Consider the following 17,895-nt stretch of genomic DNA (forward strand, 5'->3'; position numbering starts at 1 on the left):
TAAAACGTTCAACCATCAGTTTGTGGGTGAAAGACGCTAGTACGAATCGATTTAACGCCCAATAATTCATAAAGTTTGCATAACGTCCGTGACATAAATGCCGTGCCTTGATCAGTGAGGATTTCCTTCGGAATCCCTACTTGGGAGATTAGACTAAACAGTGCGTCAGCAACTCTCTTAGCCGAAATGTTGCGGAGAGCCACTGCCTCAGGATATTGTGTTGCATAATCCACAATGACTAATGCAAAATGATGCCCTCTTACTGATCACTCTAATGGCCTGATGAGGTCCATACCAATTCTTTCAAAGGGGACCTGCATTAATGGGAGGGGGCACAAAAGTACTTTGGAGCGGCCGGTGGGTTTACCAACTGACATTCACGACAAGAGGCGCACCACCTGCACACATTCTCATGAATGCCCGGCCAAAAAAAATGGGACATGAGGCGATTTAGTGTTGTTGTTTGACCTAAGTGTCCAGCCATTGGATTAGAATGAGCCGCTTGGAAAAGCATTTCCCTGTGGCTCCTTGGAACATACAACTTGGTTGTATTGTCTTTTGTCTGAGTGTCTTGGGTCACTCAATACAACTGATTTTTTCTGACTGCAAAATACAGATAGGTAAGCGGACGTCCAGGTTGGAAAGGCTGACCGTTGATGGTAGGTACCTGTTCAAATGCATGTTTCAGCGTCTCATCCTGAGACTGCTCCAGGGGAAAGTCATCACGCTCCGAGAGAATAAGTCTCTCGATTTTGCTCTGTTCCCCCGAAGCAGTACTCAGTGGTCCCCATTCAGTCTGTCCTGCCTGCACTTGCGCGTCCCCTTCTGGTGCATTATTCCCCTAGAGGCATCCGTGCATAAACAACCCAATAATTCAGTAAACACTAGCCAATTCGTTCCCAAAATTAATGGATGCCAGAGGTGCGGATTAACTGCCACCTTAACACTATGCTTTTCAGCCCGGAATTGGATAATGACCGGCAATACAGGGTATTCCACCACATCCCTGTGCACACACTGCACCTTAACCATGCGGCTTGTATCCAATGCCCCAGATTGAATCAGGCTTTGATGGATCGAGGTTTGGTTACATCTTGAATCCAGCCAGCTTGACCGGGGGCAGCCTGCGGGACATCCGGGACCCGGACCATTGTCCCCACCTCCATTACAGGACACATATCCACAAAATGCTCCGGCCAGACCTCCCCAACTGGCCGGCCCAGACCTCCCCACCGCTCCAGTGGCAGAGAGTGGGGTGAACGTTTGACGTGGAGAGAGCGGAGAAACAGGAGCGGGGTCCGGCCTGGCCGCAGTCAGTCCCGCCCCTCTTGGACTCATGAACTGACTCGAGGAGGGCCAGGCAGACGGGACCTAGGTAGAGGGACAGGTCAAGAGAGAGAAGGAGGGGAGAGAGAGGGAGAGAGAGACAGATGGCAGGGGTTTGCTGACCGCTGGGCACGCCACCATGTGGTCCTCCGCGAGGTTGATGGATGGCGAAGTGGGACGGTGGTACTGGACCCACTCAGTCGTTCTCTTCGGGAGCCGAGTGACGAACTGCTCCAGCACCACACGATCGATGATCTGGTCCACGTCGCTTCCCTCAGCCAGTAGCCATTTGCGGCAGGAGTCCCGGAGCTGTTGGGCCATCACGAAGGGCCAAACGGACTCACCCAACTCCAGGGAAAGGAAGCGCTGATGGTGCTGCTCTGGGCTCCATTCGACCTGCTGGATGATGGCCCTCTTGAGGTCGTTGAAGATCAGGAGGTTCTGTACGGGAAGCTGCTGGGCTGCCACATGAGATTTACCAGAGAGTAACGGGATCAGGCGCATCGGCCATTGGTCCCTGGGCCATCCGCACACTTCCGCAGACTTCTCGAACAGACAGAGGAACACTTCAGGATCATCCTGCGGCCCCATCTTGTTTAAGGGCAGGTGGGCTGGCACAGCGTGCTGATCGGTGGCTTCCGTACAAACATCCCGGTTGATCCATCTCCAGAACCTCTTGCGGCCCTCCTGCTGGGCTTGAAGGATGGCCTGGAATCGCCGCTCCTGATTGGTTCTTAAGTCCAGCAGGGCCTGATGTTGGTCTTGATGCAAGACCGTGAGGGATGAGATGATGTCCGCAAATGGCGTGGCGGAGGAGGCTTGCGTGGCGGAGGAGGCTTGCATGGCGGCGGCTCCCTTCTTCCTTCCCGGGTTTTGGCCCCAGTGTAATGAGGTTCTTGTTTAGGGAAGGAAGAGGACAGGGTCGGTTTGACTGCTGACGGTGGTTTTATTGTCAAAATTCACTCTCAAAAATAAAAGGCTGTGCAAACAGCACAAAAGTATGTCATGGTTCAACAGTCAGCTGTCCTTCTCTCTCTTGCACACTCCTGTTTCTCCTGGCATCTTATACTCTCTCCACACCAATTACTGAAACAAGAGGCAGGTGTTTGTTATTTGCGTTTAACCCACTCACTCACCGTGCATCTCCCGACACTCTCTCCAGCTGCATACCTCGCTGAACCACGCCCCCCTCGCCACAACAGCAGCTCTACATACCCAGAGGAACGCTCGCTATCGGACATGGTGACGTCAGGCGCGAACGTCACTGTCTTACAGCCACTCATCCTTGCCAGCCCCGGGGAAGTCGAGAGAGAATTCAATTCTCTCAAACTTCCCCACGAGCTAACCTGCGAGCCCTATGATTGCAGCCACCGTACTGCCTCAGCACAAACGGGGCTAGAATCACCAGGCACAGATGCGAAAGAAGCAATTTATCATGTATGTTGTCAGAGAAGATTCAGCAGTGATGGTGGCAAATAGGCAACAACTTTTTTGACAGCTGTGTCTCCTAAAACAGAGTGTTTTCCATTCCTGTGGAAGTTGAAAATGCTCCCTCTTCTCCGCTTGCTCCGTGCCCTTTTTTACTTGCGGTGTACTTAGAATTGACGCATTGTTACATTTTTGAAGAGGTTCACATCAGGCGCACGTAGCTACGGCGTACACTCAATACAGAAGTACAAATCATCCTTTACGATGAAGTAGGTATAGCCATTTTCATGTTTTTTACCTGTTACAGTGCCAATAAGTGGCCAGTCACTGCATCCTTTTGAGCTCTTACAAAATATCTCATTCCATCTGTGAGTTACAGACATTTTAGTAAAAGTGGCTCTGCCCACTTTGAACGTTTTGGCGGACCTTAGGGACCATGAAGTAAAATTCAAACTTTTTTTAATAAGGTTGACAATCAGACATCAGCTGGTTTTCAGCACTGGTTTGTTTGTGAGCTGGCCAAAAAACACTAGGTTACAAAAAAAACTTTGTCCATCTTTAGCCAAGGATTCCAACGATATAAGACATTTGAGTCTATGCCTAACGGTTTAGGAGTTACAAACGATTTCATACTTTTGACCACTGTAGCACCCCCGTCAGGCTGATCAAGGCAAGCCTTGGTGACATTGTAGATGTGTGAGTGCTACCAGCACTCAAAGTTTCAAGACTCTACGACTATGGTTTGATCTGCCCGATCACTTTTTAGGGGAGAATGCTGATCCTTGGAAATTTTAACAATTACAATAGAGTTTCAGTGCTACGTGCTTGAACCCCCAAAATTTCGTGAACAAACAGAACATGGAAAAAACTTACATTGAGCTCAAAACACAAACATTTCTCAATCTGGACTCAATCAGTATTGGTGACAGCAAAGGTAGATGCTTCCTCCTATCCAAACAAAACACTCATCGTCTACTATTTTAGCTTGTTTTCTGTTAGAGGTAAGCAGCTTAGAACTATGAGTTGTTACAAAGTTCTTGATTATATTTGACTATGGTGCCTACAAGAAAATATTTTGTTGGAAAAAATAACTGTTTTCTATTTGCAGCTCCTTGTACTGGTAAATCTGTAAAAAAATGAGAGATGAAAGTAAAACTGTAATGTTTTTTACAGGTCAAAACAGCCAAAGAAATCGACCTTGGAAAAAAAGGAAAAGAACTGGAAAAAGAAGTGGAGGAACTTTTTCACAGACTTCAACTTGAAGTCAAGAGCAACTATAAATTGAGAGCTTCAGATGTTCTTCAGATAACTGCAAATTCATTACAGTCCCAAGGGTCTTGTACTGAGAAGGACCTGGTTCAGATGTTCTTACAAAAACTACTGATGATGAACTACAAAGCAAGAAGTATCACTGTTTCAGAGATTACAAAGAATTACAAAGAAAAACAACAAAAGGCCAAACAATTATATGCAGACAACGTTGATGTGTTTAGTGACATTTTTGAAAATACATCTATGTCTAATGAAAGACAGAACAACAGAGACTCTGTTCACCCAATGGATGTTCAGATGGCCGTGTTTCATTGTGCTGATCATGTCCTGAAGCAGATGATGGTCACTAAACTGTCCCAGTGCCGGTATGCTCTGCCTCTGCTTGTTCCTGATCCATTCACACAACAGATTGAGTTTCCTCTCTGGACATTTAGAGAAATTAACCAGAGCTGGAAAATAATAAACAACAACAATGAAATCATCAGTAAAATCCAGCCAATCTACAAGGCAGAAACTCCAATGGTGTTTTTCTTCAGGTTTGGCTCTGTGTCTTCATCCAAGTCTCAGCTGATGAACAGTCTGATCAATGAGAAACACAACACGTTCTTCCACAGACACTGCCCCGGCAGCAGCAGAACCAGAGTCCTGATGGATGGAGTGGTGGAGATCGCCTGGTTCTGCCCTTCTGGAACATATGATGATAAATTCACTGAACATGTTGCATTCTGTAATCTACATGGTGATGCAGGAGACCATGAGAAACAGCTGCATATAATGACTGAAATGGCCTCAGTCAATGTTGTTCTTCTACCACAGCTCAAAAGGAACGACAAAAGCATGATAATAATCGAAAACCTGTACAAGGACCCAAAGCCACTGATTTGCCTTCTTCCTGAGATTGATTCAGCTCTCACTGAGACCTCTCTGAAAGGAAAATATAAAATTGGTTTGAAAGACAGAGGTCAGGCAGATGTTTCTAAAGATCTCAGAGAAGCTATTACAGATTGTCTCTCATTCTCATCTTCAGAATCACCTTCCACTTTCAGACTTAAAGATCTGGCCAAACAGTCAGACATCAGAGTAGATGAGAAAGACGATTATTACTGCAGAAAAGGAAAGGAAGCAGCACAAGAGATGATGAGTCTACTGGAGAAAAAAGATCTGACAGAAATTAAAAAATCATTTTTGCCCTGTCAGGGAAAACTGTGGCATCAGTGGTGTCAGAAGAATAAAGAATTGAATCGACCTCAAGGGGATGACCCGGAAATGGAAATTAGTAAAAAAAAGATTGAGATGATGAATGTCCGTGAACAACAGCATAAATGTGACATCAGTATGTTTATACATTTATTCATGAAACAAATGAACTCAGGTGCTGCAAATAAGTCAAAGTTTTTTCTTAAATGGCTCAGAATCCTCCTGGATGAATATACCTCAGCTGACCTTTCTCATCTATGTCACATGTATGGTGAAAAGTGGTCAACAGTTTCAAACCTAAGTAAAAGCAGTGATAAAATTGTGGCACGGTTGCTTAAACAAAGAGAACTTCTGGAACTATCTAAGAAACTTCAAGATGCAACCTTTGGTTTGGAGCACATCCTCAGAGAAATTGGACAGATTTATGAATCATGTTCATCTGTGAAGAAGAACAAGAAAGACATGCAGTTTGACTTCTCTTCTCTCCCGAGTCTTGCAGCACAGATGATGATCTCTGGATTTCCACTGGAGCTGATGGATGGAGATGCTGCTCATGTTCCTCTGATCTGGATCTCTGCTGTTCTAGATCAACTCATCCAGAAACTGGGAGACCAGAGAGTGTTTGTGCTGTCAGTTTTAGGGATTCAGAGCTCTGGCAAATCCACCATGCTGAATGCCATGTTTGGACTGCAGTTTGCCGTCAGTGCTGGCAGATGCACCAGAGGAGCTTTCATGCAGCTGGTCAAACTGTCAGACGAGATTAAAACACAGAAGAACATTGACTATATTCTGGTTGTTGATACTGAGGGACTTCGTTCTCTAGAACTGGCGGGGAAATCAATAAGACATCATGACAATGAATTGGCCACATTTGTTATTGGCCTTGGAAATCTGACATTGATCAACGTCTATGGAGAAAATCCATCTGAGATGCAGGACATTCTTCAGATTGTTGTTCAGGCCTTCCTGAGGATGAAGGAGGTCAGACTGAATCCCAGCTGTGTGTTTGTGCATCAGAACGTTTCAGACGTCACAGCTGGAGAGAAAAACATGGAGGGAAGGAGACGACTGCAGGAGACACTGGATAAGATGACAAAACTTGCTGCTGAAGATGAAGTCAGTAATGCAGAACGATTCAGTGATGTCATTAGATTTGATGTACAGGAGGATGTGAAGTATTTTGCTCAGCTCTGGGAGGGAAGCCCACCAATGGCACCACCAAACCCTTCATACTGTGAAAATGTTCAAGACCTTAAGAAAACTATTCTTTCTTGTGTTTCAAAATCAGACGGCATGATGCTGACAGACATCAAAAATCATATTAAAAACCTCTGGGATGCTTTACTGAATGAACGCTTTGTGTTCAGCTTCAGAAATGCTCTGGAGATCGCTGCATATAGAAAACTGGAGACAGAATATAGTAAGTGGGCCTGGAGTCTTCGGAAGACCATGCTGGAAATTGAAAACAAATTACAGAACAAAATAGAAAATGGAGCCATCAATTTGGTTGAAGAAACATATCTTCAAGAGGAACTGAATGTAAAAAGTACAGAAGTGAAGAAATCCATGTCAGAATTCTTTGAGAGAGACACCAATGCCAATATACTGATCCAGTGGAAAACATCTTTTGAAATAAAAATCTCACACATACAGGAAAACATTGTTAGGGAAACTAAGAGGAAATTGAATGAGGTGCTCCAGCAGCGAGTCCTAAAGGAAAGGATTGATGCTCAGAGGACACAAAATGAAAATGCTCTACTTGAGAAGGCCAAAAATCTTGCCTCAACTCTCAAAGACAAAGCAAAGGATGATGAGATCCTGCAACAAGAGTTTGAATCCTTTTGGAAACAATGTGTGAGTGAGATTGACAAAGACACACCGCAAGTTCAAGACATTGATGTATTAAAAGATATGAAGGAGGTCCTCTGTGACGGCAATGAACGTTTTTCAGACCTCTGGACGGAAAGCAAGAAGTGCAATATTTTAAACATGTCAAGCTATTCAGAGTATATACAGATTCAAAAAGCTTATGAAAAATTTAAAAGATGGATTGGTTTTTCTGAGATTGATGCCCAAATCAACAACTTAATTACAGACATTGTTCAGCAAGTAAAAAAAACAATCATGTCAAAAAACATTGCAAAGATGGGCTACAATAAAAGTTACATTCAAGAACTCAGTGATTTCATCAAAGCAAAATTAACAGAATATGAAGAAAGACATAAAGAGAATTATATGTTCAAGAAACACTTCTTCAGTGATTTGGTATTTGCCATATTCAACACAGTAGAAATGACATTCAAGGAGCAGCATGACATTTTCAAAGAAGCCAATGATCCTGTTCTCTATATTGCAAGAAAAAGAGAAGAATATTACAATATTTTCCAGAAAAACTGCCAGGGAGCAACATCAACTGCGATCTTAGGTCAGATCATCTGTAACAAACTTAAAGAACCCATTCAGCAGAGCGTCTACAAGAAAACTGCCCGAGATTTGGCAGATGAAATGAAGACAAACTGTGAATCACTGAATGGAAACAGATCTAAACTGGAGAAGCACATCCTGAAGACACTGGCAGAAAAGGAAGATTTTAAGTCATACTTAACTTACATTGATAATCCCAAAGAACACTTCAAGAGTTTCATCAGCAGTGAAGTCAGTCAGTACATCAATGATAAGTTCAACACAAGTGTTCTGCCCAAGATGAGAGATGATTTAAGACAGAAGGAGAAGCAGATCATAGAAGCAGTGAAGAGAGCAACTCAAGAGGTTGATAAAAACCAGGGAGATGTTGATCTGTGGTTGAAGATTTTCACACTAAAGTTATCAGATCTGCTAATATTCTCTGAGAATGACCTCAAAGGAGTTAGTCGTGATGATGTTAATGTAAAACTCCTTGAAGAGGTAATAATAAAAGTACTTCCTCCCATAATATCTGACATGAGCAAGACATTCAGTACAGAATCTTTTCCATTGAAGCTGGATTATAAGGACAGGACTGATGAGATTCTGATTGAACACCTCTGTCACTGCTGTTGGGTTCAGTGTCCGTTCTGTAAAGCCATCTGCACAAACACAGCAGAAGACCACGATCCACAACTTCACAGTGTTCCTTTCCATCGAATTAATGGACTGAATGGGTGGCATTACAGAGGAACACAAAATCTTTCTGCAAATTTTTGCACAACTCTAGTGTCAAGTACTAAGAGATTTCACCCATCTCGTAAATCTGAACAATCCATTCCATATAAATATTACAGAACAGCAGGAGGCTGTTATGCTGAATGGAGCATCACCCCTGACCTCTCTGAGCTCTCATACTGGAAGTGGTTTGTCTGCAGATTTCAGAAAGAGCTGGAAAATTACTACAATCTAAAATTTCAGGGTCATGGTGAGATTCCTGCCGAATGGAGAAATCACTCAAAACAGGATGCTCTAGAGAGTTTGGACAAATACATCTGAACAAACAGTCTTTTTTATTCTTTGATTTAAGTCCTTTAAATAATATTTTAGTTCAAGTCAGAACACCTTTAAAGAAAATTCTGGACAGTAAGAAAAAGTTATAAACATAATTAAATGCATAAAGCTAATCATTAAATAACTAAACACTAATGTATAATGCAGAGTTTTGATTTTATGCTTCTGATAAGAAAATAAATTGTTTTTGCATGCATATTTGAAACTTTAAGAGAATCTTTTCCTAATCTCATTGTCAGCAATCATTATTAGTTCCTAAATGTATACAAAATACTTATGTGTGATGAAATGTGTTAAAAACTACAGTAAACACAATTATGCTAAGATTAAGGCCTAAATAAGAATTCATTTGTCTTATTTTACCTATGATATAAAATAAAACTCTCAAGCAAATGTATTAAAAGGATGAAAATTCTAAATAAAGGTCATATTTAAAATCTTTCTAGTCTATTCTGTGCCTTATCACATCTAGACACCCCTGGAATGAAAGCTCTAAAGGAAACATGTTGTGTAAAAAGATTTCATCTAATATATAAGATATGTTGTATGTTACGATAACTTCTTAAATTGTTCTCTAAAGTGGGTCAAGTATTTCAGAAAATCTTTGTGAAATCTTATTTACACGCTTATTTAGCACGCTGGGTTTTTCTCCTAGGGTTTTTTTTTCCACCCCTGGGAGTCAGCCGACATTGGCTTAATGTAGCACCATCTTGTATATGTTACATATTACCACGGTTGCTTGTACAGCTTATTTTTAACCACTTCTCTTTTTTTCTGTGCTCCTAATATGTAAAGCTGCTTTGAAACAATTACCAATTGTAAAAAGCGCTATATAAATAAATTTGACTTGACTTACACAAGGATGAGAATCATAGAGCCATTTCAAACTGAATAATTACAATACACAGATGAACATTACTTTATTTCTCTTCATTTAAAAGTCTGACTAAAGTTTATAATGTCATGGTCACTAGTGGGAGTGCCCTAATCAGCCACTAGAGGGCACTCCAACCCGGACTCTTGGTTTCACTGTTGGACTTCATTACCCATAACGCACTTCCCGGACTCATTATTCCATCTCATTGCACCCAGCTGTTTTGTGTTTCCTCATCAGTGTCTGTCTATTTATACCTTGTATGTTTCTGCTTTTGCATGGAGGTTTCAGTTCAGGTCACCAGTTTCTTTGTTTGTTTTGTTGTTCCCTGTTTGACTGCTTTATGGATTTTGACCCCTGCCTGGCTGTTTAACATTTGGATTACCCATTAAAAGAACTACACTTGGATCTTGTCTGTTTGTGTAAGGTGGTCGTTAGCAGTGGTAAGGCAGGCGGCAAGAAAAAGATGAAAAACTCTGAAAGTTCTTAAAGATAATTTAATTTCCAGGTCAGGGCATGCTCCAGACAGTGCAACTGGGTTCCAACCACCAATTTTCCAATACAATAATAATAAAACAAAAATAAAGAAAAACAAAATAATATTTACATAGGAAACATCAAATACGTTGGCTACTGGCCCAACAGTCACACTCAGTTCCTCTCTCGTTTTGCCCAAACAATTACCCTCTTTATACTTAAGGCTCCTTCCCTCAAATTCAAACAGACCAATGTCAGGGTCATTTCAATTACAATTTACATCGTTTGTTTATAAAATCATGTTTAACATCAGCATTGAAATATAAACATTCACATCATCTTTATCAAACTCCATTTTCCCCATGAAAACCAATGAAAATCTAAAAAGACATGCATACAATGTAATTTCCTTAAAACATGCTTAATACTTGAACTCCTCCTCCTTTGGGATGGTATAAATCTGGCTTCCTGTTTGCGGGCCCCTCCTATTAGGAAGCTCCAGGAAGAAGGTAAGACAAAAAATTTCCATTAACAAACAAATCATTAATTCATTCACCTTTTCTTGTTTTACAGGCCCAAAAGGCTAAGATGGACAAACATGGGTCACAATAGAATGTGCACCTTCCATTTGACACATGTGAGAAACAAACAGTGAATAAAATGATCTTGAAACAAACCCATTGTTTGGCTCTTTGAGTTGTGAGTTACAAACCTACAAACCTGTGACAGAAACCTCCATCACAAATAGATCCAGCAGGATGGGTATTTAAATCACTCTTCCGGCTACTGTGAAGGAGCGGCTCTGTGAAGGATGGCTCGCCTACAAAATTGAACCACCCTGAAACAACAGGGGAATGAGGTGGGTGGTTTTGCCCAATTGTTTTTGACCCTGGCGGTGGGACTGGGCTATAATATTGCAACATTAATGGACCTTTAGAATGGTTGCCTGGATGACTTGTTACCTCTGTGGGAGATGAATGGACTGGGAGACCTGGATTTTTGGGGTTCGTCCACTATTTCCAACATCGGAGTAAATGGGCCACACCGGATCAGCCAGACCCCGCTCCAACCTATGAGTTCACTCCAGTCAGTGTGCACGCTCCAGCCAGTGAGTCCGCTCCAGATCCCATTCCAGCCCGTGAATCCGTTCCAGAGGCCACAGAGGAGGTGGGCACTGAGTCTCTGCTTCACCCATGGAAAAGGAGGAGGAGGAGGAGGAGGAGGAGGAAGGCTTCCTTCATCCTTCAAGGCCCGGAGGCCTTTCCAGAGTCCGCTTCAGCCAGTGAGTCCACTCCAGAGCCCGGTCCAGTTAGTAAGTCCGCTCCAGCCAGTGAGTCCACTCCAGTCAGTGAGTCCACTCCAGAGCCCGCTCCAGCCAGTGAGTCCGCTCCAGCCAGCGAGTCCGCTCCAGTCAGTGAGTTCGCTCCAGAGCCCGCTCCAGTCAGTGAGTCCGCTCCAGAGTCCTCAGTGGTGGTGGGGACCGAGTTACCGCCTCACTCACGAAGGAGGAGGAGAAAGAGGAGAAGGGGTTCCATCCCTCAAGGCCCGGAGGCTATTCCAGAGCCCACTGTTGGCCCGGAGGCCACCCCAGAGGTTTTGGTGTCGAACGCCTCCTTGGTGAGTCCTGATATGGCCAGGAAAACTGTCTTTGTCTTTTATGTCTTGACAGTTTGGCGTGCTTGGAGAACGCACGTAGGGTCTGGTGACCATGACCCAGAGCAGTCCAGGCCCGCTGCAGTCCCAGAGCAGCCCGAGCAGCCTGCCGTCGTTCCAGAGCAGCCCGAGCCCGCTGCCGTCCCGGAGCAGCCCGAGCCCGCTGCCATCCCGGAGCAGCCCGCTCTCCCTGATACGGCCATGGAGGCCGACCTTCATGAAGTCCCCATGGTCTGTTCCTCCGGCTCCCCCCTGGCCTTCAGTTGGGGGCTCAGGACCTGGACAAAACACACAAGGAAATACTGATTCAAAGTCAGTAATAAGAAAACCGAAACGCAGGATCTCTGTGGAATACAAATAAGCATGAAAATACTCATAAAAGACAACATGGAGCAAAGAACAGACAGAATGTCTTGGTTATGTATTCAACCCTCCCTCGTTCCTTGAAGAAGGGAATGGAGATGTTATGTCAGAACTGAACTGATGAATTGGGATCGTGCCTGAGAGATATACGAGCCAATGTACATTGGTATGTGAGATTTGCATTGTGTGCTCCACCCCGCAAAGCAGGTATAAAGGAAGAGCATGTGAAGTTGCACATTAAGTTTTCGCTGAGAAGGCAAGACGGTGTGTCCCGGCCATTCAGCGGTTGTACAGCAATTGTGGCAACGGGAAGTAACATCTCTGTTCACTCCTTCAGAGAATGAGGGTTACATACATAACCGAGATGTTCCCTTTCAGTCAGTTGCATTCGCTGTTATGTCAGAACCGACAAATTGAAGAATCCCTGTAAAAAGATGTGACTGCACACTCAAAACAAAGTCACATCTTTTTACATATATCTGAATTTATCTCTCCTGACTGGCACCTCAGACGGCAGTGTGTTTGTTTCTTCTTCTAAAAATTGGAGATCCCTACCAAACTGCTACTATTGCTGCCCCCTTCCAGCGCCTTGTATAAGCCACCAAATCCTCAAGCACCTGCTGGGGTGGAAGAAAGGATAGGTCTTAGACAGAGAAGTGTCTCACTGCTGTTCCATTCAGTAAAACTTTGGATAACACTGGGAAAGCATACCCCCTAAGGAAGCACTACGGAGACCACATCCTGCACGTGGGAGGTATTATGTGAAAATTTCACATATGAACTGGCCAAGCAGGGCAGTGCTACATATGGAAGGTCTCTGAGGTACACACAGCCTAGTTGTGGTAAACTCAATACCAGCAGAGATGGCAGAGCAGCTCTGCCAGAGAAAGACACAGGCTCTCCGAGAGGGAAGCCATACCATTGGTACCATAGGGGGCATAGCACAGGGGCTGATCTTGGGCATAATCACAAGTACTAGACCTGGTGTCTGACGCTCCATCACTTCTGACTTCCGAGGGTGCTGGGAGTCTCCAAGCAGGGTTTGCCATGAGCGGAACTCACCTGTAAAGCAGATAAGTGCACGTATCCGGAACCTGGTGCTTACTGGCTACTTAAGGCAAGTACACAGAAGTACACAGGCTCTACACAAAGATTGTAAAATCTCGCAAACTTGTTAGGTGTCACCCAGCCCGCAGCTCTACAGATATCTTCTATCGAGGCACTTTGTGCCAACGAACAGGAGGATGCTACACTCCTTGTAGAGTGAGTCCTCATCCCCAAGGGTTACGGCTGATATTGAGTTTGGTAAGTCAAGTCAAGTCAAGTCAAATTTATTTATATAGCGCTTTTACAATTGGTAATTGTTTCAAAGCAGCTTTACATATTAGAAGCACAGAAAAAAAGGGAAGTGGTTAAAACTGTACAAACAAGCGTGGTAATATGTAACATATACAAGATGGTGCTACATTAAGCCAATGTCGGCTGACTTCCAGGGGTGGAAAAAACCCCCTAGGAGAAAAACCCAGCGTGCTAGCACTGGGAAAAAAGTCCTAGGAGGGAAAAAACCCCTTGGAAGATATATATATGTAAATGTATATGGAGATCAAAATCTGAATTGTACATTTTTATTATAGAGATTAAAAATCGATTATATATAAATATATGTAAGCGGATACGGGGATCCTGGGCTACGTTGTAGTCAGGTCCAGACGCAGGTTCTCCATCTGACCTGGATACGGCCTGGATCCAGCACCCGGCAAACCTCAGGATAAGCAGAGAGACAGATATTAGCGTAGATGCCATTCTTGTTCTGATGTACAGGTATATCTAGTGTTATAGGAAATGTTCTCGGTTCCGGCCGACCTAATTATTGCAGCGTAACAATCCTTTAACGGATTTGAAAAATGTTAATGTATTGATAATGTGTTATGTGTATGCAAGAGCAAAGAGATGTGTTTTTAGTCTAGATTTAAACTGACAGAGTGTGTCTGCTTCCCGAACAATGCTAGGAAGATTGTTCCAGAGTTTAGGTGCTAAATAGGAAAATGATCTGCCGCCTTCAGTTGATTTTGATATTCTGGGTATTATCAACTGGCCTAAATTCTGAGATCGCAATAAACGTGAAGGACTATAATGCATTAAGAGCTCACTTAGGTACTGGGGAGCTAAACCATTTAGAGCTTTATAAGTAAGTAGCAAGATTTTAAAATCTATACGATGTTTAATAGGGAGCCAATGTAATGTTGACAGAACTGGGCTAATATGGTCATACTTTCTGGTTCTAGTAAGAACTCTAGCTGCCGCATTTTGAACCAACTGTAGTTTGTTTAAAAGCCGAGCAGAACAACCACCCAGTAGAGCGTTACAATAATCTAGTCTTGAGGTCATGAATGCATGAACCAACTGTTCCGCATTTGTCATTGAGAGCATATGTCGTAATTTAGATATATTTTTTAGATGGAAGAAGGCGGTTTTACAGATACTAGAAACATGACTTTCAAATGAAAGATTGGTATCAAAGAGCACACCCAGGTTCCTAACTGAGGACGAAGGTTTAATGGAGCACCCGTCAAGTGTTAGAGAGTATTCAAGGTTTTTTCGTGAGGAAGTTTTTGGTCCAAAGATTAGGAAATCAGTTTTTTCTGAATTTAATAATAAGAAATTTCTTGTCATCCAGTTTTTAATGTCAGCTATGCATTCTGTTAGTTTTGTGAATTTGTAGGTTTCGTCAGGGCGCGAGGAAATATAGAGCTGAGTATCGTCAGCGTAGCAGTGAAAACTAACACCATGCTTCCTAATTATCTCTCCTAAGGGCAGCATGTACAGAGTGAAAAGCAACGGTCCTAATACTGAGCCTTGTGGTACCCCATATTTAACCTGTGATCGATACGACATCTCTTCATTAACTACCACAGACTGATAACGGTCAGATAAGTATGATTTGAACCATGCCAAAGCAATTCCACTAATGCCAATATAGTTTTCAAGTCTTTTTAAAAGAATGTTATGATCGATAGTGTCAAAAGCAGCACTGAGATCTAATAACACTAATAAGAAATACAGCCACGATCGGATGATAGGAGTAGATCGTTTGTAACTCTAACGAGAGCAGTCTCAGTACTATGGTATGGTCTAAATCCTGACTGGAAATCCTCACAGATTCCATTTCTTTCTAAAAAGGAACACAGTTGTGTTGAAACTGCCTTTTCTAGTATCTTTGACAGAAAGGTAGATTCGAGATTGGCCTGTAATTTACTAAATCTCTCGGATCTAGTTGAGGTTTTTTAATAAGAGGTTTGATAATAGCCTGCTTAAAGGTTTTTGGCACGTGTCCTAGTGTTAAAGATGAATTAATTATATCAAGAAGTGGACCTACGACCTCTGGAAGCATTTCTTTCAGTAGTTTAGTCGGCATTGGGTCTAACATACATGTTGTTGATTTTGATGATTTGATAAGTTTAGATAATTCTTCCTCTCCTATAGCGGCGAATGATTCTAGTTTTACCTCAGGGACACTACAGTGCACTGTCTGAAGAGAAACTGTAGACGGTTGCATGTTTATAATTTTCTCTCTAATATTATCAATCTTGCAAGTAAAGAAGTTCATAAAGTCATTACTGCTGTGCTCTATGGAAACGTCAGCAGTTGAATCTCTGTTTCTAGTTAATTTAGCCACTGTGTCAAATAAATACCTAGGATTATGTTTGTTTTCTATTAAGAGATTTGAAAAATAAGTAGATCTAGCATTTCTTATGGCTGTTCTGTACTCAATCATTTTTCTTTCCACGAAAGGCGAAAAACTTCTAGTTTTGTTTTCTTCCAACTACGTTCAGCTTTTCTAACAGCTCGTTTTAGAGCCCGAGTGTGCTCATCATACCACGGCGTTGGATTAGTTTCCTTAATCTTCTTTAGACGTAAAGGAGCGACCGCATCTAATGTGCTGGAAAAGAGAGAGCCAATAGTTTCTGTTGCAGCATCGAGTTCTTCTATGTTGTCAGGTATACTAAGGCGATGAAACTGCTCGGGAGATTATTTATAAAGCAATCTTTAGTGGCAGACGTGATTTTTCTACAATATTTATGGCTGGGTGGTGGTTTTGTAGCCTTGGCTAATTGTATTATACACGAGACTAAATAATGATCTGATATATCATCGCTCTGCTGTAGAATTTCAACAGCATCAATATCTATTCCATGCGACAGTATTAGATCTAGGGTATGATTACGACAATGAGTGGGTCCTGACACGTGTTGTTTAACTCCAATAGAGTTTAAAATATCTGCAAATGCCAATCCAAATGCGTCTTTATTATTATCTACATGGATATTAAAATCACCAACAACAAGGACTTTATCCGCAGCCAGTACTAACTCTGATAGAAACTCAGCAAATTCTTTGATAAAGTCAGTATGGTGCCCTGGTGGCCTGTATACAGTAGCCAGCACAAATGTCAACTTACATAATGTTACATAAAGCACCATCACTTCAAAGGAATTATATTTGAAATTCTTTTGAATGATTCTGAATATATTACTATAAATTACAGCAACACCTCCCCCTTTGCCTTTCTGTCGAGGATTGTGTCGATAATCATAACCTTGAGGACTAGATTCATTTAAAGTAATGTAATCGTCTGGTTTTAGCCAGGTTTCTGTCAAACACAGCAAGTCTAGTTTATTGTCTGTGATAATTTCATTTACAACAAGTGCTTTTGAGGAAATAGATCTAATATTCAGTAACCCAAGCTTTATCATTTGTTTATCTGATTTATCTGTGATTTTCATTTTTTGAACATCAATTAAATTTTTACCCTTAAAAGGTTTTGGAAGTTTTTTGTATTTACTAGTTCGAGGTACAGACACAGTCTCTATGTGATAATATCTAGGTGAAAGTGTTTCTATGTGCTGTGAATTATCTGAGTTCTGTGACGTGAGGCGGCTAGCAGACGGTCGGTTTAGCCAGTTTGTCTGCGTCCTGATCTGGGCCCTGGTTTGTCATGTTTCAGCTCTAAGACTATTTGCCAAATTTCTAGAGAGAAGAGCAGCACCATCCCGGGAGGGATGAATACCATCTCTTTTCAACAGATCAGGTCTGCCCCAAAAGCTTTTCCAATTGTCTATGAAACCTATATTATTCTGCGCACACCACTTAGACAGCCAGCCATTGAGTGATGATAACCTGCTAACTATCTCATCACTCCGACGAACAGGAAGAGGGCCAGAACAAATTACTTTTGCTGACATTGAATTTGCGAGTTCACACACCTCTTTAATGTTAATTTTAGTGATCTCCGACTGGCGAAGTCGAACATCATTTGTGCCGACGTGGATAATGATTTTAGAATATTTACGTTTAGCATTAGCCAGCACTTTTAAATTTGCTTTGATGTCAGGTGCTCTGGCCCCCGGCAAACATGTGACTATGGTGGCTGGTGTCTCTATTTTCACGTTCCGTGTAATAGAATCGCCAATTACTAGGGCACTTTCAACAGGATTCTCAGTGGGTGCGTCACTGAGTGGGAGAACCTGTTTGATGTTCTAATCGGAACGGAAGAGTGGTGTTTGTTCTTGCCATTATGCCGCCTCACAGTCACCCAGTTAGCCTGCTGCGTGGCTTCTACAACCGGAACCGAATGTGTAGTGTTTACTAGGCTAGTCGCATCCAAAGCAGTATCTAAGGCCCTTTCATTCTCACTATCCTCAATTAAAGTTTGGATGCGTGTCTCTAATTCTGAGATTCTCTCTGTCAGCCTGACAATATCCCTGCATTTATCACATGTGTAAGTCTCACTGCTGACAGAAAGAGCTAAGCTGTACATGTTGCATTTA

At 42.5% G+C, this 17,895-nt stretch overlaps 1 protein-coding gene across 1 annotated transcript; it reads left to right on the top strand.

Moving 5' to 3' along the window:
* Window positions 1–2,565: 2,565 nt before the first annotated feature.
* Window positions 2,566–8,685, top strand: LOC137003752 (interferon-induced very large GTPase 1-like). Its single transcript, XM_067364036.1, has 2 exons — window positions 2,566–2,763; window positions 3,928–8,685. The coding sequence occupies exons 1-2, from the start codon at window positions 2,566–2,568 to the stop codon at window positions 8,683–8,685; spliced, it is 4,956 nt and encodes a 1,651-aa protein (XP_067220137.1).
* Window positions 8,686–17,895: the final 9,210 nt, after the last annotated feature.

Source organism: Chanodichthys erythropterus, chromosome 16 (genome assembly GCF_024489055.1).
Source record: "Chanodichthys erythropterus isolate Z2021 chromosome 16, ASM2448905v1, whole genome shotgun sequence".
NCBI lineage: Eukaryota > Metazoa > Chordata > Actinopteri > Cypriniformes > Xenocyprididae > Chanodichthys > Chanodichthys erythropterus.

Excerpts from the sequence above, each read along its gene's own strand:
- LOC137003752 (XM_067364036.1), top strand. The coding sequence starts at position 2,566 with ATGGTGACGTCAGGCGCGAACGTCACTGTCTTACAGCCACTCATCCTT. Across the intron at positions 2,764-3,927 it reads CGAAAGAAGCAATTTATCAT|GTCAAAACAGCCAAAGAAAT; the intron begins GTATGTTGTCAG and ends TGTTTTTTACAG.